A 21,734-nucleotide genomic window follows, 5' to 3' on the forward strand; every position below is an offset into this window, starting at 1 on the left:
GGCCATGAGCCCTCTAGACTACCAACAGGGTTTTATCAAGGGGTCACACAGCATCATGTGTGCATGCGTTCTAAGTCGCTTCAGTCACGTCCGACTCTTGTGACCCTGTGGACTGTAGCCTGCCAGGCTCCTCTATCCATGGGTTTCTCCAGGCAAGAATACTGGACTGGGTTGCCATACCCTGCTCCAGGGGATCTGCCTGACTTAGGGATTGAACCTGAGTTTCCCATGGCTCCTGCACTGCAGGCGGATCTTTTACCACTAAGCCACCAGGGAAGCCCCACATAGCATAATGCCTAAGGTTTTATCATTCTTATCTTAATGGAGAAAATTATTTCTTTTACTGATGTCTCCAGTATAAATCGGAGAAGGCAATGGCACCCCACTCTAGTGCTCTTGCCTGGAAAATCCCGTGGACAGAGGAGCCTGGTAGGCTGCAGTCCATGGGGTCGCTAGGAGTCAGGCATGACTGAGCGACTTCACTTTCACTTTTCACTTTCATGCATTGGAGAAGGAAATGGTAACCCACTCGAGTATTCTTGCCTGGAGAATCCCAGGGACAGAGGAGCCGGGTGGGCTGCCATCTGTGGGGTTGCCCAGAGTCGGACACGACTGAAGTGACTTAGCAGCAGCAGCCAGCATAAACCAAACCCTTTCATATATGTACGTTACTTGCCTGAGCCTGAAAGTATCTGGGTTTCAGCCCTTATGTGATCACCTAACACCCATACAATGAGGAGATTGCAACAGGTGGTTCCTTCGAACTCTAATACTCCAAGAGTCTGACTGGAAGCCCCCAGGAACCCTCAGTTAACAGCACAGCCAACTTCTTTCTCCTGCCTAAAATCCAACACAGCACAGATTTTATAGGAATTCACCATCAACTTGCAAAAATATATGGCCACGAATTAAAAGCATGAGCTGATGGCTGGCTAATGAGTGATTCAAATGCTGCCCACAAAACAGATTAATCTCTGAATGAAAACAAACAAGAGGAATGAAACCACTGCATGAGGCCATGGGGTATGCAAAGGTTCCTCCAGCACCTAAAAGTCGTTTGTGTAGCTCATAGACAGTCCACTTCATCTTTGAATTATCCAGTCATTATCCCAACCCTTTACAATGACACTGCGCAAACATTTGCTCAAAGACTAACATCTTCATCAAGGATACAGACTGCTTAGTCATACTGAGAGGGTAAAATTGATGACAACGAATATAGGTATGAACAAGCACAAAACACCAAATGAAGACAAAGTCACAAAGAAACATTTCTGGTGACTTAACACTCCCAGTGGAAATTCGACAATAAGTCTCCCTAAAGAAATAGAATAGGTCTGTTCTTCCCTAGTTCAGCAAAAGCAAGATGGCTTCAGCCATGTGGGCTAAACATTAAGTCATATATCCCTTTAATAAACCCTAACCTTGCTCTCTCTGACCCAGACTTAGGTCAATGACTTGCTTGTACCCATCAGCTGAACTCAGGCATGAGTGATTGAAAACAATTTGTATGGAAATCATTACATACAAGAATTCCTTTAAAAATAAATGTGGGAAATTGAATCTTTGTTTCCCCCTTAACCCAGGAAATTTCACAATTCTTAGGATGGATTTATGGTCCTGAAAAAAAAAATTTAGAAAGAAGAATTCAGGACAAAGGAGAATGCTCTGATTTCCCATGGAGAATGATGTAATTATTTCCTGATTACGATAGCTCATCTGGTAGAATATTTACTATGTGCCCATCTCTGTGCTAAGCCCTTCATCAGCATTATCTCATCAAGATGTCACAGCCTCGTGTACTCAAAGGGAGAAAGTGAGGCTCAGAGAGTTTCCATCCCATGCCAGTGGTCCCACCCAGGGTCAGAACTGGGATGGGAGCTCCATGCTCTTTATCTTGATGCTTCACTACCTGTCCTGATAATGTGTTGATAATGTGTGTGTGGGTGTCTGTGGCTGTCGGATTCCCTGGTGGCTTAGATGATAAAGAATCTGCCTGTGATGCAGGAGACTAGAGTTCCATCCCTGGGTCAGGAAGATCCCCTAGAGAAGGGAATGGCAACTCACTCCAGTCTTCTTGCCTGGAGAATTCCATGGACAGAGGAGCCTGGCAGTCTATAGTCCATGGGATTGCAAAGAGTCAGACATGACTGAGCAACTGTTGTGTCCAGCTCTCTGCGACACCATGGACTATAGCCCTCCAGGCTTCTCGGTCCATGGGATTCTCCAGGTAAGAATACTAGAGCTGGTTGTCATTTCCTACCCCAGGGTATCTTCTAGACCCAGGGATGGAACCCACATCTCTTGCATCTCCTTCACTGGGAGGTGTATTCCTTACCACTGTGCCACCTGGGAAGCCCCTTCTCCTGAAAATACCTAAGGGTTTTTATTTATCCCGAACCATTTTTCCTGACTTGTCATGAGAACCTTCAATTCTTCCAAACTTCCAGGCAGCAGCCCTGGAAGCCTGTCCTTCCTAGACATTAGACTTGGGTCGCATCAGCTCATGGCTTTAGAATTATCTTAAGTTGGGCTCCAAAATTGAGTGCCAAAGAGTTGATGTTTTTGAACTGTGGTGTTGGAGAAGGCTCTTAAGAGTCCCTTGGACTGCAAGGAGATCCAACCAGTCCACCCTAAAGGAAACCAGTCCTGAACATTCATTGGAAGGACTGATGCTGAAGCTGAAACTCCAATACTTTGGCCACCTGATGTGAAGAACTGACTCATTAGAAAAGACCCTGATGCTGGGAAAGATTGAAAGCAGGAGGACAAGGGGATGACAGAGGATGAGATGGCTGGATGGCGTCACCAACTCGATGGACATGAGTTTGAGCAAGCTCTGGAAGTTGGTGATGGACAGGGAGGCCTGGTGTGCTGCAGTCCATGGGTTGAAGAAAGAGTTGGACACGACTGAGCGACTGAACTGAACTGAACTTGGACTCCATGATACACACTGGACCCCCAGGACTGGGTGATCTTTGGTCAACTGGTGCTTTGGAATGGTAAAAATGGCCCTGGAATTGGGTAACACAGGCTTTTAATTCATCCTGAAAGCCACAGACCATTTATTCTAAAGCATAGACAGCAAGCAAACGCATAATACTCAGCCTCATGAGGGAACTAGAGGCAGTACCTGTGTCCTTAAAGCAAATGTGAACCTTAGGAAAGCGGAACTGGTATTGACAAAACAGCTCAGCTACACTGTCATCTGAAAAGACAATTTTGAAGCCACTGAAACATGTTATTGGAGTTTGCTCAAGGCACTGGTCTCAAATAAGAGCCGGCGCTAAGCCTGTAATATTGCACATGCCTGGATCTGCCAGGGCCCTCCCCAGGGTGGATGGAGGAATTCCTGGGCAAAGCATTCTTCTTTGCTGTGGCTGTGGATGGAGAGACGAGCCCCGGGTGTGTGCCCCAACCTGCCTGGGGGTGCCTTCTGGGCTCCAAGCCCTAAAGAGTTTTGGTCTGACACACCTGGTTTGGAGCCCTGGCTCCCATCTGCTAGCTTCAATGACCTTCAGAAAGTTACTTGCCTCGGGTTTTTCAACTGGAGGATGACAATGCCTCCTATATACTTCTATTCTTTTCTCTTTTTTTGATGATGGAGGGTCAAGATTGTATATGTACAGTGATCACAACATGGCCTGAGACTCGATGAGCAAACACTGTTATTTCTGAGACTGGATGCTCTGCCTCCTGTTTCTTAAAATATTTATTTTCCTTTATTTATTTGGCTGCATCAGGTCTGAGTTGTGGCATGCAGGATCTTCTGTTATGTTGTGCAAGCTTAGTTGCCCCATGGCATGTGCGATCTTAGTTCCCCAACCAGGGATCGAACTCACATCCCCTGGACTGCAAGGCAGATTGTTCGCCACCGGACCACCAGGGAAGTCCCTGCCTTCTGTTTTGATGGAGCTACTTACCCTATTTTTAGATTGGCATCCTTTAGCGATTTTGCTAAACTTTAAACGGAAGCAGGGAATGCCAAAGTTTTCCGACAGGAAGAGAGGCTTCAGGTATTTTTCTACAATTTTTCTCTGGTGACGTTTGGAAGGGAAGAGGAAGGGTGTTTGCAGAATGGCAGAACCATCATGCAGGAAGGAAACAGTAGGACCCTAAGAGCAGAGAGGTCAAACCACCAGTCCAACAGCCTTCACCACCACTTGGAAATGGTGAAGCCGAGAGGTTAACCCTGGCAAATCCTGATTTCAGCTTCTTAGCTGACCTGCTTCTCTAAACTGGAGAGCAGGCTGAAGAAACCAGCCTTGGGTGGAACTGTAGATTGTTCTGCCTGGTCCCGGGCACTGGTCATCTTAGCTGCTGGCCAGGAGACCTTGTAGGGAAGAGCCTGGAGATCGAGGAAAGTCTGAACTTCGACACGAGACCTAGCTGGTGAGGGTCTCTACTCTGCCTCACAACTCCTCCATACTCATGGCATCTTGAACCTCGGGCTCTCAGTGTAACATGGGGAGCACTAACAGCATATAAAAGCTTTGCTATTGTTATTTCCTCGCCAAGTCATGTCTGGCTCTTTTGTGACTCCTTGGACTGCAGCCCGCCAGGCTCCTCCGTCCATGGGGTTTTCCAGGCAAGAATACTGGAGTGGGTTGCCATTGCCTTCTCCAGGGGATCTTCCTGACCCAGGGATCAAAGACACATCTCTTGCATTGTAGGTGGATTCTTTATCGCTGAGCCATCGGGGAAGCCCCGTAAAAGGTTTGGTGAGGACAAAATGAGATGAAGGATGAAAGTGTATCCAGTAGGGTCTGTGACCGTAACAGGTCTCATTCAGTAGGAGCACGTCTTTCCTTTTCTTCTCCCTGACACCAGACAGCTCTCAAGTTACTTTCTTTTGTTAAAGAGAGGTATAGCCCCAGACACACGGGGGAATGGCTGTGAACTGAATTGGATGGCACAATGTCCTGGGCAAGGGGGAGGGTGGCAGGCCTTCTTAAGACTGTCTGCGGGCTGCACGTGGCTCCCTGGAGGGTCTACATTTAAACCCAGGCACCTTTAACCATTCATAGAGATACCGGAAGTGGGCAGTGCTATTTGCTCTCAGCTGCTCACTATAGCCTATTGAGAATACAGACCCTGCAAAATGAACCCCAGGAACAACCCAGTTTAATCACTGGCAGACCTCTCTATGTCAGACAGCACACAAAATGAAAAAAAAAAAGAATGCAAAGCTTGATGCAGAACGATCTCCAAGATATAAAAGGTGCCAAAGCAGGTGATTAATAGACTTTAATTCTGTCCTTTTGGGAATGGAACTAGTGAGAAGTTAGAAGATGTGAAGATTGAATAAGAGACAGAGAGAGAAACAGACAATCAGGCTGCTATAAACCAAGAGTTTGTGTCTCCTCAAAATTCATATGCTGAAATCCTAGATTCCAAGGCGATGGTATTAGGAGGTGGGGCCTTTGGAAGGTGATCAGGTCATGAGGGTGGAGTCCTCATGAATGAGACTGTGCATGCGTGCTCAGTCACTTCAGTCGTGTCTGATTCTTTGCAACCCCATGGACAGTAGCCCACCGGGCTTCTCTGTCCATGGAATTCTCAGACAAGAATACTGGAGTGGGTAGCCATTCCCTGCTCCAGGGGATCTTCCCAACCCAGGATCGAACGCACGTTTTTTTACATCTCCTGCATTGGCAGGCGGGTTCTTTACCACTAGTGTCACCATAAATGAGATCAGTGGCTTTGTAAAGGAGATTCCAGAAGGGAAGGGGAGGGTGGGACAAAGTGGGAGATTTGGATTGACACATATATACTGCCATGTGTAAAACAGCTAGCTAGTGAGAAGCTGATATAAAGTACAGAGAGCTCAGCTCAGTGCTCTGTGATGACCTAGGTGGCTGGGTTGGGGGTGAGGTGGGAGAGAGATCAACGAGGGAGGGAATATATGGTTGCATATGGTTGAGTCACTTTGTCATACAGCAGAAACTAACACAACGTTGTAAAGCAATTATATTCCAATAAAAATAAAATAAAGGAGACTCCCAAGAGCCCCCTCGCTCCTTCTGCTAAGTGAGGACTCAGCGACAAGACGGCTCTTCATGAAGCAGGAGGTGGATTCTCACCAGACACCACACGTGTTGATGCCACTTTGTTGGACTTCCCACCCTCCAAACTGCGAGAGATAAATACTTATTGTTTATGAGTCAGCCAATTTATAAGATTTTTGTTATAGCAGCCTGAACAGACCAAGACACAGGCATATGTTTGTGTTTGCATAGAGCATTTCTGGAAGGAAATATGAAGAATTGGTGACTCTTGTTTCTAAGAAAATTTTAGTTTACATTTTACACACTTTTCTAGTGTGTGATTTTTTTTTAGCCACAAACATTAATTGCCAGAATAATTAATAGTAATAATAATAATCGCCAGTTAACAAAAAGGAGTGCATTGAACGGTTTTCTCCAAACCTTACCTATATAATCAGCTTCCAAAGAAGAGCCATCATGTAAAGGGTTAAGGACAGGAAGTTATCACCAACCCAAGTCTTATCTTCTCAAAGGTATTGATGAAAACTGGGGACACAGTTAGCACTCCAGTTAGAAGGAGCTGAAGATCAAGTGAAAGTTGGCTTCTTAAACAGCTCCTCTCTCTGTTGACGGAGCCCAGAGCTCAGAGACCAAGCTCTAAGTCCTACGTTCTTTTTCCCATTAGTTCCTGGAGCTGGTGGGAAACTGTTAGACAGACTGCAGAGGTGTTAAAAATAGAAGTTAAGTTGCTATTGGAGATACATGGAGAAATTCACCACTTGCAAATCTCTAATTATAATATGTCAAGAGTAAAATACCTTGTCAGGAGCAGTCTCTAATATAATACAGCATTGGCTCTGTCAGCACAGTGATCCATGATGTGTTTGGAGGCCCGCATTAAATAGGCATTCAGCAGAAAAATGTCCTGCGGGGACTCATCTCAGCCCTTGGGGAGCTGAAAGGATGACCTGGTAGTTCTTTTCTGTCTGTACTTTCCTCGACTCTGGCTGGGAACTCTGGGTGCAGTCTGCTTCCCTTTTACAGATCCTGCACTTTGTGTGAAATGATGTGCATATATTAGATGTTCTTGGAGCCTACCAGATGGATCGATCTTTTCTCTATAACGGCCCCTCGAGTGACCTCAGACTGGCAATAAGCACTTTGTGCACCGGTCAAAGGACAGTTGGAGTTATTCTGGGTACAACTCTACCCTGTGGGTAATAAATGAGGTGTCTGATACAGGGCTGTGTATTCCAGGGTTGGCAGAAGCATGGCTCTGACCCACTTTGAGGTTAAGTAAAGAGATGGTGCACTTGGTAAACTCATGAGGATGCAGAGACAGTTTGAAGAAACTCGTCATAGACTATGTTCTGCTCAGTCAGGCCAGGTTACTACAACTCAAAAGTAGGTCACCGACAAACAGAAGCATCTTCCCTTTTGGCAGAAGGGAGAAAAGCACAAGTATGTAATTGCAGCAGAAAATAAGATGGCACCTGTTAGGATGACTGCTCCTTCCTCAAAACCAGCTAAGAGGCTACGTTCTAAGACTCCCTTCAGGATCAGACACAAATCCCTCCTGGTTCACCTCATCATGGTCCTCTTTCCTGGAAGAGCTCCTGTAAGCAGTGTGTACCATCCAAACATCGCTAGAATAGACACAGTCACCAAACAACCATGTCCCACCACAACTCCACAGTCTCCAAAGTCAGAGAGGCTGTCCATGCCCTTCAAAAACCCTAGGGATTCTCTGAGCCAGATTCCTGGCAGATTTGCCCAATTTTAGGACTCATTCTGTTGCTTCCAATTTTTTCCCTTTCTCACTCTGTCAGTTGACGATGAGCTTGAAGGTCGCATACAAGGACCTTCTCAGGTTGTCTCTTGACCTCAGGATTCATCCATTTCCTCACACACTTACTCTTCCTTCTTGCTAGGGTATGAATGCTTGTGTCCCCCAATCACTGCCCCAGACCCACATGTTAGAATCCTCAAGTCTCACGTGATGGCGTTAGAGGATGGGGCTTTGGCAAGGTGATTAGGTCATGAGGGTGCAACCCTCACAAATAGGATTAGTGCCCTCATAAAACAGACTTCAGAGAGCCCCTCACCCCTCTCATCATGTGAAAAGGCAGAGAGGCTCTGAACCAGGAATCGGACCCTCCCCTGACCATCTGGCACTCTGATCTTAGACTTCCAGCCTCGTGAACTGTGAGCAATAAATTTCTGCTGTCTAGTCTTGTTACAGCAGCCAGAATGGACAGTGACAGGTTTTTTTTTGCCTCAAAACTGAAATGTTTTCAGGCATCCATGGCAGTCCCTATTTGTAAGCTGGTCATTTCTTTGCGGCCAAAAATGGAAAACAACCAGATGCCCATCCACAGGTAAATGAATCAACAAATTGTGGCACATTCTACAAAGCAGTATATAAGGAGTAGGCTACTGATGCATGCCAACAACCAGAGATCAAATTGCCAATATCCGTTGGATCATCAAAAAACAAGAGAGTTCCAGAAAAACATCTACTTCTGCTTTATTGACTATGCCAAAGCTTTTGACTGTGTACAGCACAACAAAATGTGGAAAATTCTTAAAGAGAAGGTAATATCAGACCACCTTACTTTGTGCCTGTAAAATCTGTATGTAGGTCAAGAAGCAACAGTTAGAACTGGACATGGAAAAACAGACTGGTTCCAAATCGGGAAAGGAGTATGTCAAGGCTGATTACTGTCACCCTGCTTATTTAACTTATATGCAGAGTACATCCGGAGAGGCAATGGCACCCCACTCCAGTACCTTTGCCTAGAAGATCCCATGGACGGAGGAGCCTGGTAGGCTGCAGTCCATGGGGTCGCTAGAGTCGGACACGACTGAGCGACTTCACTTTCACTTTTCACTTTTCACTTTCATGCATTGGAGAAGGAAATGGCAACCCACTCCAGTGTTCTTGCCTGGAGAATCCCAGGGACGGGGAAGCCTGGTGGGCTGCTGTCTATGGGGTCACACAGAGTCGGACACGACTGAAGTGACTTAGCAGCAGCAGCAGCAGCAGCAGCAGAGTACATCATGAGAAATGCTGGGCTGGATGAAGCACAAGCTGGAATCAAGACTGCCGGGAGAAACATCAATAACCTTAGATATGCGGATGATACCACTCTTATGGCAGAAAGCAAAGAAGAACTAAAGAACCTCTTGATGAAAGTGAAAGAGGAGAGTGAAAAAGTTGGCTTAAAACTCAACTTTCAAAAAACTAAGATCATGGTATCCAGTCCCATCACTTCATGGCAAATAGATGGGGAAACAATGGAAACAGTGACAGATTTTATTTTTGGGGGCTCCAAAATCACTGCAGATGGTGACTGCAGCCATGAAATTAAAAGACGCCTGCTCCTTGGAAGGAAAGTTATGACCAACCTAGACAGTATATTAAAAAGCAGAGACATTGCTTTGTCAACAACGGTCTGTCTAGTCAAGGCTATGGTTTTTCCAGTAGTCATGTATGGATGTGAGACTGGACTATATAAAGAAAGCTGAGTGCCGAAGACTTGATGCTTTTGAACTGTGCTGTTGGAGAAGACTCTTGAGAATCCCTTGGACTGCAAGGAGATCAAATCAGTCAATGCTAAAGGAAATCAGTCCTGAATATTCTTTGGAAGGACTGATGCTGAAGCTGGAACTCCAACACTTTGGCCACCTGACATGAAGAGGTGACTCATTGGAAAAGACCTTGATGCTGGGAAAGATTGAGGGCAGGAGGAGAAGGGGACAACAGAGGATGAGATGGCTGGATGGCATCACTGACCTGATGGACATGAATTTGACCAAGCTCCAGGAGTTGGTGACGGACAGTGAAGCCTGGTGTGCCTACAGTCCATGGGGTCACTAAGAGTTGGACACGACTGAGTGACTGAACTGACTGAACGGACTGATGCATGCAACAAGGTGGACAAATCTGTGAACAATGATGCTGAGTGAGAGTGGAGCCAGAAGAAGTGGGAAAAAACATGCAATGCTTGCTGTCACTTATAGAAAATTCTAGAAACTGAAAACTAAACTACAGGAGCAGATCAGTTGATTCCTGGGAATGGGGGAGAGGAGAATGGAGAGGGAAGATTACAGAGGGGTTATGAGTAAACTCCAGGGTGCATGTATGTTTTCAAGTTATAGTTTTCTTTTTCTAGATAAATACCCAGGAGTGGGGTCACTGGATCATATGACAACTCTATTTTTAGTTTTTTAAGGAACTTCTTTGCTGTTACATATAAATATACAGTGGAATATAACTCAACCATAAAAAAGAATGAAATAATGCCATTTGCAGCGACATGGATAGACCTAGAGATGATCATCAAGGTGTAGTGAGTCATGAAGAGAAAGGCAAATATTATATGATCTGACTTATACGTGGGATTTAAAATATGGAGCAAATGAATTTGCAGAATAGAAACAGATTCACAGATATACAAAACAAGGGAAAAGGCAGGGGAGGGATAAATTTGGAATCTAGGATTAAGAGATACAAATGACTATATATAAAATGAAAAAGAATATATATATACACACACATATGTATGCACATATATATGTATATATAACTGAATATATGTACAACTGTATTTATGTACTTCTGAAAGTAATACAACATTGTAAATCAACTACACTTCAATATAAATAAACAAATGAATAAATAAGTAAACAAAAATAAAGTGATTACCAGGTGGAAAAAAAAGAACACTTTGAAGATGATGGATATATCTATTATCATGAGAGTTGAAATGGTTCCATACGTATGTACTTATTGACACTAAATAATTACAAAATTATTAAGTATGCACAGCTTATTGTATGTCATTTATATGTCAATGGAGCTGTAAAAAATAAAGCACATCTTCTCCTTTCCCAGACTACGTACTGAATCTGTGTGCTCACGGTCAGATTCCTTCCTATTTCCTCCAAAATACTCTGCTGCTTTCTCCCTGAGTCATTCCCTATCTCTGATTCCCTGTCCTTCCTCCATCTCTCTTCTCTGTGGTGTAAAATATTGAGTCAAAATCCGCTCTCCTACAAACCAGCTCCTCAGACCTCTGTGCTCTTCTGTTGCTATCGTTTCTTTCTCCTCTTTACTCCAAAGGCTTATGAGGGTACTGTGCACACCCATTCTGGTATTTCCCATTTATTCCTCAACTCTTGGCCCCCTGGAATTGCTCCCCAATACTTTACTTTCTCCTGGGTCTTCGGTGATGTCCAGTATGCCAGCTTCAATCATGTCCTCAGTTCATGCCTGCCAGGCTGCCATGACAGCACTCTCTGGTTCAACCCTCCATCCAGGTACCCTCTTTATGTCTCATTAATAGCGCCTTTTCTTCCAGACCTCACCACCCATGAGCTCTCTAGTGATCAGTCCTTGACTTTCTCTCCATTGCCTACACTTGACAAAGGTATCAATTCAAGCTCTCTATGCAAATGGCTCACCATACTGCCTTCAGCACTGACCATTTTCTGTTCGTTCAACACCTTTAATGAGAAGTCTCAGGAACTTCTCTGGTAGTCCGGTGGCTAAGACTCCAAGCTCGAAATGCAGGGAGCCCAGGTGCCATCCCTGGTTGGGGAACTCGATGCCAAAACTAAGAGCACACATGCCTAAACTATGGATCCAGCATGCCACGACAGGACTGAAGATCCATATGCCACAGCCAAGACCTGGCACGGCCAAAGTAAAAATAAACACTGAAAAAAGGAGGTCACATTGACCCTGGTGGAACCATCTTTGACCTATGTATTTGGCTCTCTGCATAAAAGCTCTCTGATCGAGGGAGCCTGTTTGCTCACCATGTCACCTCGCTGTAGTGCCAGGGGCACTGTGGACACACAAGATGCAATTTAAAAGTTGCCGGGTTGATCTCTTAAGAGTTCTTTATGTGAGAAAAGGATATTGAGCCTGCTGGCTTAATATTTCCTTTAAGGTAAGCTTCCCTGGTGGCTCAAATGGTAAAGAATTTGCCTGCAGTGTGGGAGAAATGGGTTTGATCCCTGGGTCTGGAAGATCCCCTGGAGGAGAGCATGGCCACCCACTCCAGTATCCTTGCCTGGAGAATCCTCATGGAGTGAGGAGCCTGGTGGGGGCTGCAGTCCATAGAGTCTCAAAGAGTTGGACATGACTGAGCGACTAAGCACAGCATAGGCATAATTAATTCCACCCGTCGAAATGTCATTTTTTAAACTTTTCTGGCTTAAACTCTTTTCAATGGCTTCCCATAGCTTTCAACTGGGAATCCCACCCTCTTATAGAACACACTGTAGGATCCCTGTGGCTGCTTCTTGTTCTCCTTTGCCACTACACCCTCTTCACAAGCCCTTAGACACGCTGCCTCGGTATTTTTTCTTTTTCAAGTCTTTGAATAAGCCCAGCTCTTTCCAACCTTGGGACCCATGACCTTGGTATTCCTTTTACCTGGAAGCTTTTTCTTTTCCCCTTAAATATCATGTCCTTGAAGAAATGTCCTCCGGCTACTCATTTGCAGGTGGTACCTCTCCTCTTTTTTTTAATCCTCCATAGCACTGGTCTTTTCCTTAAGAACATGACTCACCATGTCTGTTTATAGAGCTATTTGATTCCTACATTTTTACTCTGTCTCCCACATTTAGTTCTAAGAGGGAATGAGCTGGACTTCCATGGTGGGCCAGCGGTTAAGAATCCACCTGCCAGTGCAAGGGTCATGGGTTCAATCCCTGGTCTGGGAAGAGTCCACGTGCCACGGGGCAACAAAGCCGATGTGCCACAGCTCCTGAGCCCATGCAAGAGAAGCCACCGCAGTGAGAAGCCTGTGCACCGCAGCTGGAAAGGAGCCCCACTCTCCACAACTGGAGGAAACCCACGCACACAGCAAAGAAGACCCAGTGCAGCCGAAATACAATTTTTTTCAAAAAAGATGGAAAAGATCATTTCCGTGTGGCTCACTCACATCATCAAGTATGAGTCCTGGCCTAAGTAGATGTTTAATAAATCTCTGTGAATGAAGGAATGAATCTTCCACAGCAGTGTGTATGGTTGGTCCATGTGGAAGTTTAATAAATGATGCCTGATGGGAACTTTTTTAGTCCTAAAATAACAAGCCCTATCATTGGTTATCACACACACACAAAAAACCAACACACAAATGAACAACAGCCCCATCACTACCACTGGTAGTCAATACTTATTGTCGACAATAAGCACCTACGACATTTGCAAGCCTACTTAATAAATCCGTCTCTAAGTTACAGCAAACAATGACAAACAAGGCGGCGGCAGCACTATTGACAATAGCCCAGAGGTAGAAACAAGCCAAATGCCCATCAATGGATGGACAGATAAACAAAATAGGACCTATCCATACAGTGGAACAGGATTCAGTCATAGAAAAAGAATGACATGCTGGTCACTGCTACAACGCGGATGAACCTTGAAAACATTCTAAGTGAAAGGAGACAGACACAAAAGGTCATATACTGTACGACTGAGTCTTTTGAAAAAGCCAGAAGAGGCAAATGTATACAGAAAGAAAGCAGACTGGTGACTCCCAGGGGCTGTGGGGAGGGAGGAATGGAAGACGTCTGCCTGATGGATACTAGGTTTCCTGTTGGGGAGATGGGGATGTCTGGGGCTCTGTAGTGGTGATGGATGTGCTACACTGTGAATGTACTTAATGCCACTGGACTGTACATGATAAAATGGTTAAATTTTTTATATGTATTTTGGCACAATAAAAAAGGGAAGGCAATAGAAAACTTTCCAATTTACATTATTTTGAAAAATCTCCAAACTGAACTTCCAAGTGAATGAGGTACCAGGTTGCAAAGTTAGATGGTTGCCTTGGTTATAAGAAGGGGATGACAGAGGATGAGATGGTTGGATGGCATCACCCACTTGATGGACATGAGTTTGAGCAAGCTCCAGGAGTTGGTGATGGACAGGGAAGCCTGAGGTACTACAGTCCATGGGGTTGCAAAGAGCTGGACACAAGTGAGCAATTGAATTGAACTGAACTTGGTTCCAAGAAGACAGATGACGTTTCAAACCAATACACTTCTTCACAAATACTAGTTTTTCAGAGGTTAGGAGAAAGAGGCCTAAGTGCCTTGCACCTATAAAGTGTTCTGGAGAGAAGCTGCATGTGTCCAGGCTTCTCAAGAATTCCATAGAACAAGGTTTCCTAAATGTTTACATATACCTCTCCTGAGATGCACATTGCATGGCTACTTCCGGTGGTATGCAGATAAACGTGGTGTACTTTTAATCATCATTTTTGTTTAGAGTGACTAGCTTTTATGAATAGCCAGCAATATTGCTTTCCATTGGTAGTGGTGATAGACTGTTTCTTTTCTGTTTGTTTGCTTGTTTTTAATCCATTCCATCCATTCATAGGCAAGAAAGTTGACTTTTGGGTGCACAGAGGTATGTTACCACCACCATCAAAATGCAAAACAGTTCTACAAAATTCTCTTGCTGCCTTTTGGCAGCCCAGGTCACCCATACCTCGGGGGCTATGCAATAAAGAAGACGCTAAGGACATAAGCCACAATGTGGGTGCAACTTGAATGAATTTGGCTAAGATATGGAGGGCTGGGGCGGGAACCCGGCAGGGGGTGGCTGCAAAGGACAGATGGATTGGGGGGTGATGGAAATATTCCTAAAATAGACTGTGGCAGTGGTTGTACAGTTCTGTAAATACCATAACGATCCCTGAATTGTATACCTTGAATAGGTGGATTTTACGGTATGTAAATGGCATCTCCAAAAAGGCAATTAAAAAAAAAAAAAGATTACATAGTGTATAATTCCACACAGACGACATAATCCCAGAAAAAGCGAAACTGCAGAAGCAGAAAAGAGATTAACATTCCCCTTTAACAAAACACGCGGTTAATGGGGAAATGTATTGATTTAAACCAGCGTCTCGAGAGGATGCGCGCAGGTGAGTGAGGTGAACCTGGAGAGGCTGGGACTCCAAAGATGAGCTTAGGGATCGCTTTTCAGGATGGGGCCCCCCTAGTTGCATAGAGGTGTGCCCCGCAGTCATTCCAGGAATCCTGGGGTCCCGCCCTGCCCCCCGAAACCAGCGCACACTTACTGTGGCCGTGCCCGAGACGGTGTGCGCGCTCGTGTCCGCGGCGCTCTGCTCCGAGTGCGACTGCGCGGGAGGGTACAGGTTTAACGTGTGCTCCGGGACGGTGGTCTGGCCAGTGTACTCCGGTGCGGGGTGGGGGTGAGGGGCCGTGTATTCCGCGGGGATGCCGTTCTGAGGGGGGGCAAACTGGGCCGAAGCGTAAGGCTGAGCCATTGTGTCAGGGGCAGCTGCTGCTTCCTGATTACCCTGGAAAATCAGAGAGAGGGAGAGAAACCATGAGCGAGCACCAGGCAGAACCTTCTCCCCAGACCCAGGAACAACAGCTCCCCAGATGTCACGTGGGTACCAGGGTGGTGCCCAGAGCCTGAGATGGGTACCGTCTTCATCAGACCGTATAAGGATGAAGTAACCATCACCAGGGCCTCCCTGGTGGCTCAGTGGTAAAGAACCCGCCTGCCAATGCAGGAGACATGGGTTCCATCCCTGGGTGGGGAAGATCCCCTGGAGAAGGAAATGGCAACCCACTCCAGTATTCGTGCCTGGGAAATTCCACAGACAGAGAAGCCTGGCAGGTTACAGTTCAGGCGGCTGCAAAGAGTCAGACAGGACTTAGCAACTAAAGGACAGAACCGTTATCACTGAGACAGGCCCACTGTACAGATGCAGAAATCGAGGCTCTGAAAGGTGGACGACCCTTTCGCATGTCATGCAGCCCAAGAGCTACACAATGTGACAGTCTGTGTTCTTCTGCACTGGACTTTTCTGGCAGGTCTTTCTAATTTCATTCCCATTTTGGAACATGTGAGCCTGTAGTCGTCGCCAGTGACAGCGGAGCCTTGATTTGATACTTAAAATGCCAAGAGAGATTAAATTGAACGTGTGTGTTCTTGAGAGGAGAGACAATTCGTGTAAGCATTAGAATTTAATCAACATTTTATGTGCTTTGGCTCACATAATGGGATGGGGGTGGTGGTCCTTGCAAGGGTCAGTGTGTGTGTGTGTGTGTGTGTGTGATGTTCTCAGAGCCAACATGAAGTGGCTGATGAAAATTCAAGACCTAATTTGGACAACGATGACCCTCTACGATAGTCTCATTTTAAGTGTCTCTGCAAAACATGGATTTGACTCTTAGCCTCGTTAATCAATGCCTCCCCCCGATTCCCTATTTTTTTTTTTTATAAGTAGAGCATTATATAACAATTCGCCCTTCAGATCTAGGCAAAACATGCAATGTGATAATTACAGTCAAGTCAAAAGAATAAAAAAAGAAGTGTTCAAATGCTTCCCTTTCAGGAAACCTCTCTTTCCACCCCCACCCCCACAACTTTACTACCCTACACACACACACACACACACACGTACACACACAGACGGCATCAGGGACTGTAACCCAGAGGTCTAAATTTTCCATGGTCTTAAGAAATGGGATTGCACAGTCAGAGAGAGAGAGGGAAAGCTTAGCAATTAAGCCCACCCAATAGTTCCCTCTCCCATTGTCTGTGGCCAATTAGATGTGACTTCATCCCTCCTGTAATGATACCAGGGCAACAATGTCAGAATCTCTCCCATCTCCAGAGTCCCTGCCACTGACATTTGAGAGCATCTTCAGCCCAAGCAACTTGAATACAGCAAAACCCATTATGACAGAGAGGCTAGAAAAAAAGTTTATTCTCAAGAGTGGTGCCAAGAGCTGGTGCATTTGTTTAGAAGGAACCTTAATTAGAATGTTAAAGATGACACTTGGAAGAGAACAGCACTTAGGATAAGTTTAAAACATTTTACAAGTGAAAACACCCCCAGCAGGCCCTTTCCTCCCCTGGACTAATTTCTCCAAATGTCTGTGCCATCGGAAGCAAAAATGCACAGCCGTGGCTTTCTTGGCAACATGTTTTCACGGCACTGGGGGGCTGTGAGGGTCCGACTGTGCTGGGGTTGGATCGCTTGAGGTGCAAAGTTAACTATCTGTCCTTGGGAAACCACATTCACCATCACTGTCGCTCACTGTTCAGCCTCTTCAAGGATAAGCCCAGTTTCCTCTCAGGGGACACGTCCACTCCCAGCCCATGACCTGCAGATGTGGCCGAACCTTCCTCTGGGTCACGTGACCCAGTCTGGCTGACCAGAGGGCTCTCCTCTCACGGCCACAGTGATGGGGGCTCATGCTCATCCCTCTAAGCCGGTTAGCGAGTTGACCCCTTGCCACTCCTGTGAGGCTTTATCCTGGGACCCGACTGGCGTTCAGGGAGGAAGTTCCTTCACTACGATGATTGGTAACTGGAAAACATAATACCAGCTTGGAGCTACCAAGAAATGCCTCTTGAAAGGGGGCCTCCCTAAAGCAGAAGCCGACCCGGAGGAAAACGGAGCCCAGAAATGGAAACGCAGACCCACTGAGTCCCCCTGACATCATCTGAAGTCTTGGATCCAGCTCTTTCTGCAGTCAGTAATGCTGCTGTTTAAATTCCATAACTCAGTAAATGTCTGTGTAAGTCCGATTTTCCATTACATGCAACCAAAAAGGTCTTGACTAATACCAAAAAAAAAAAAAAAATACTGTATATCAGCCAACTAGTATTCTTTTCTTCTACAGGGCTGCTCAATAGACTTGTGCACAGAAATTCCATGTGATGCAACTTCTTTCTGGCTCATGAGAAGTCCTAGAAGCTTTGGGACCTTGAGAATCCTCCAAAGGGAAATTCTCTGGGACAGGTTTCACTTCTGCCCAAAGATCTATTTCAGCCTCTCCTGCCCCTCCCCTCGCTTGTCTCTGAAAGACGGTCTTGTAAAAAACACCAAGGGAGCCTGAAATGCTCACAGGATCAGGGGTAGAGAGAGATGGTCAATATAGACACGGCTTTCCTTGCTCCACCTTCAGTAGAAAGGCTTTCACAGGAACGTATACGCCCACCTCGCCTTTCTGCGTGGCAGAGCCATCTCAGGAAGAGAGAACCAGTCCCACGTGCTTCTGCAAAGCAGCAGCTGCTCCGTGCTAGGATCTGACCCCTCTTGGCACTGCCCAGGGAAGGGCCTGACCTCAGGAAGCGTATGGTCTCTTTATCCTCTCAACAACATCATGTCTTCCTGTTTGCTGCCTCCTGTGCTTGGGGAGTTCTCTCCTACTCCCTTGCCTGGCTAGTCTCAGCTTCTCTCTCTCTTTTAAAATATTTATTTATTTACTTTTGGCTCTGCTGGGTCTTCATTGCTGTGCAGGCTCTTCTCTAGTTCAAAGAGCGGGGGCTACTCTCAACTTGTGGCGTGTGAGTATCTCACTGTGGTGGTTTTTCTTTGGGACCTCGGGCTTTAGGCACATGGGCTTCCATGTTGTGGCTCCTGGGCTCAAGAGCACAGGCTCAGTAGTCATGGAGAATGGGCTTTGTTGCCCTCTGGCACGTGGGATCTTCCCGGACCAGGGATTGAACCCGTGTCTCCTGCATTGGCAGGCAGATTCTTTACCACTGAGCCACCAGGGGAGCCCTTGGCTTCTCTTTGAGGTTCCAGATCCCCCAGCCAGTCTCCTTGACAATAATATCACATCAGCTGCCTGTCCTCTATGCTCTACTTCAGCTTTGCTCACTTCCCATGTAACTCGAGGTACTGCCATTGCCTGATGATTTGCCTGTGAACATCCAGATGGTAGAAGGCTGCATCACATTCTCTGCTCTATCTCCAGGGTTCCAAAGCACACTGGCTGCAAAGTCAACAGACCCCAGTGTCTGTTAAGTGAGTGCATGCTTAGCCAGTGAACTCTGGGCTCTGTTAGGCTTCATTTGGCAACAGGATGGAGGGGAGGGGATAGGAGAGGGATGCGCAAATGAACTCTGGAAGAAATCTGGCCCATGACTTGTGTTTGTAAATAAAGTTTTATTGGGACACACCATGCTCACTGTGCCCCAGTGGCAGACTTGAGTCACTATGATAAGAGACCATATAGGCCACAGAGCCTAAACTATTGAACTATTGGGCCCTTTGCAGAAAAGGTTTTCTCATCGTTGTGGCAGACTTATCATGAATCACGGGGACATCAGTTAAGAAGCTGTGTTTGCACAAATACTTTGGGCAGGAAATACAGTCAGTGGTGAAGCAGGGATAGAAAAGGGGGTGCCTTCTCCCTAAACCAAGGAGTGGGTGGCTCAGCCAGACTTGAAGATCAACAGTGTTAAGCATGGTGGGAGAGGGATGCCATAGAATCTTTTCCAGAATGTTCTTTGTATCACCAGACATCTACACTGTACACACAAGTTCGTCAAACCCAGCAAAAGTGGGCTTATGAGAAGACCAGTGATGGTGTCACATTTCTCTGCTCCATCTGAAAGACATCCTCTTCAAACCAGAGCCCAGAAGACAAAGCGAGTGACACTCACATGTAGTGGGTATCAGGCATGGTGCTGAGCGTTTTTACAGCAAAAGTCCTTAAGCAAGGATGATTTCTTCCCAGGAGACATGAAGCAATGACTAGAGACACTCTCGTTTGTCACAACTGGGGATTAAGTGGCATCACAACTGGGGATTAAGTGGCACCAGCGTCTAGAGCTTCTAGGAGGCCAGAGATGCTACTGAACACCCTACGATGCACAGGATCACCCCACCACCACCCAGGATTATCCAGCTCCGAAGGTTAATAGTGCCAAGGTCTAGACTCTGCTTTACATCTGGAATCCCACTTTATTTCGTTGTAAAGGATACTGTGGCCCAGAGCTGATAAATAATATTGTGAGGTCACAGCCACAGGTATTTCTGAGGAAAGCTAGGAGCTGAACCAGAGCCCGTGTTTATCCCATGCCAAGGTATCTCTCATCTGGCAAGAAGATCCCCTGGTGGGGAGATACGTTTCTGATTTTAAATAAATAAGCCACTCTCTGTCACATATACAGTGACTCTGAGACCCGTTTTCCACCAGGAGGCATGTCAGGTGCTAGGGTCAGTCAGTCAGTTGCTCAGTCATGTCCAACTCTTTGTGACCCTGTGGACTATAGCCCTCCAGGCTCCTCTGTCCATGGTTTTTTTCCAGGAGAGAGTACTGGAGTGGGTTGCCATTTCCTTCTCCAGGGCATCTTCCCGACCTGGGGATGGAACCTTCGTCTCTTTCATCTCCTGCACTGGCAGGCAGATTCTTTACCACTAGTGCCACATGGGGAGCCCGAAGGTGCTGGGATATTTGATTCAAAGAGGCCAGGCTTCTGATTGCCAAACTGCGGAGGGACGAGGGATATCCTCTGCAAGTGTTAGAATAGCAGCTTGGGAAATTTCCGCCACCTCAAGCCTGAAGCCTGGCTTCTGAAGGCTCTGAGGTTCCAAGGGCCAAGGGCAAGGACCAAGTAGGAGCACCACTGGAGCCAGGACAAATCCTAACCTCCACCCAAACCTGCACCAATCTGGCAAAACCAGGGTTCAGTTCAGTTCAGTCACTCAGTCGTGTCCGACTCTTTGCGACCCCATGAACTGCAGCACGCCAGGCCTCCCTGTCCATCACCAACTCCCAGAGTCCACCCAAACCCATGTCCATCAAGTCGGTGATGCCATCCAGCCATTTCATCCTCTGTCGTCCCCTTCTCCTCCTGCCCCTAATCTCTCCCAGCATCAGAGTCTTTTCCAATGAGTCAACTCTTCGCATCAGGTGGCCAAACTATTGGAGTTTCAGCTTTAGCATCAGTCCTTCCAAAGAACACCCGGGGCTGATCTCCTTTAGAATGGACTGGTTGGATCTCCTTTCAGTCCAAGGGACTCTCAAGAGTCTTCTCCAACACCACAGTTCAAAAGCATCAATTCTTCAGCACTCAGCTTTCTTTATAGTCCAACTCTCACATCCATACATGACCACTGGAAAAACTATAGCCTTGACTAGACGGATTTTTGTTGGCAAAGTAATGTCTCTGCTTTTTAATATGCTGTCTAGGTTGGTCATAACTTTCCTTCCAAGGAGTAAGCGTCTTTTAATTTCATGGCTGCAATCACCATCTGCAGTGATTTTGGAGCCCAGAAAAATAAAGCCAGGGTACTCAACTCTAACAGACTTTGTCCACGGTAGCCAAGGAGCCTACAGGTAGCACTCAAGTCCTTGGAACCAGAGATGCACTCCCATGCCTGGAGTTCTCAGACAGATGTTGGTGGGACCCCTGCGGTTTCTTATTAACACTGACAACCATTCCAAAGAGACCCTAATTAATATTCCCAACATTTACACTTTGGGCTAATTACATCTAATATTTAATTAAGATCATCGTTCTTCCTATGGAATTATTTTTCACCTTCAAAGGGCTTCGGAGATGTCTTTCTTTCCTCCCTAGTGATGCTCCCGGATTCTTAGCATGGTTGAAATGAATTTTCTGGAAAAAAATATATTCACCTTGTGCTTGCATGCTAAGTCACTTGGGTCATATCCGATTCTTTGCAACCCTATGGACTGTAGCCCACCAGGCTCCTCTGTCCATGAGATTTTCCAGGCAAGAGTACTGGAATGGGTTGTTGTGCCCTCCTCCAGGGGATCTTCCCAACCCAGGGATTGAACCTGTGTTTCTTATATCTCTGGCTTTGGCAGGTAGGTTCTTTACCACTAGTAAAGTCTTTACCACTTGGGAAGTCCATATTCACATTAAGGGCATCTTTTCCACTCTGGGTCAAGACAAGTCTTAAGTCACATGAGCATGCT

The 21,734-nt window shown here is 46.1% G+C and overlaps 1 protein-coding gene across 25 annotated transcripts in view; it reads right to left on the reverse strand.

The window, feature by feature from the left end:
• The window catches only part of RBFOX1 (RNA binding fox-1 homolog 1), a 2,446,597-nt gene that overhangs the window by 191,638 nt on the left and 2,233,225 nt on the right, over nucleotides 1-21,734 (reverse strand). For all 25 annotated transcript variants that reach the window (XM_086375894.1, XM_086375900.1, XM_086375889.1 and 22 more), the window contains one exon: nucleotides 15,092-15,334. In XM_086375894.1, the coding sequence (XP_086232020.1) occupies nucleotides 15,092-15,334 (243 nt within the window). The remainder of the gene's footprint in view (nucleotides 1-15,091; nucleotides 15,335-21,734) is intronic.

The sequence above is a fragment of the Bos grunniens genome, chromosome 25 (assembly GCF_055505025.1).
Source record: "Bos grunniens cultivar Pamir isolate PY7600 chromosome 25, Bosgru_T2T1.0, whole genome shotgun sequence".
Lineage (NCBI taxonomy): Eukaryota > Metazoa > Chordata > Mammalia > Artiodactyla > Bovidae > Bos > Bos grunniens.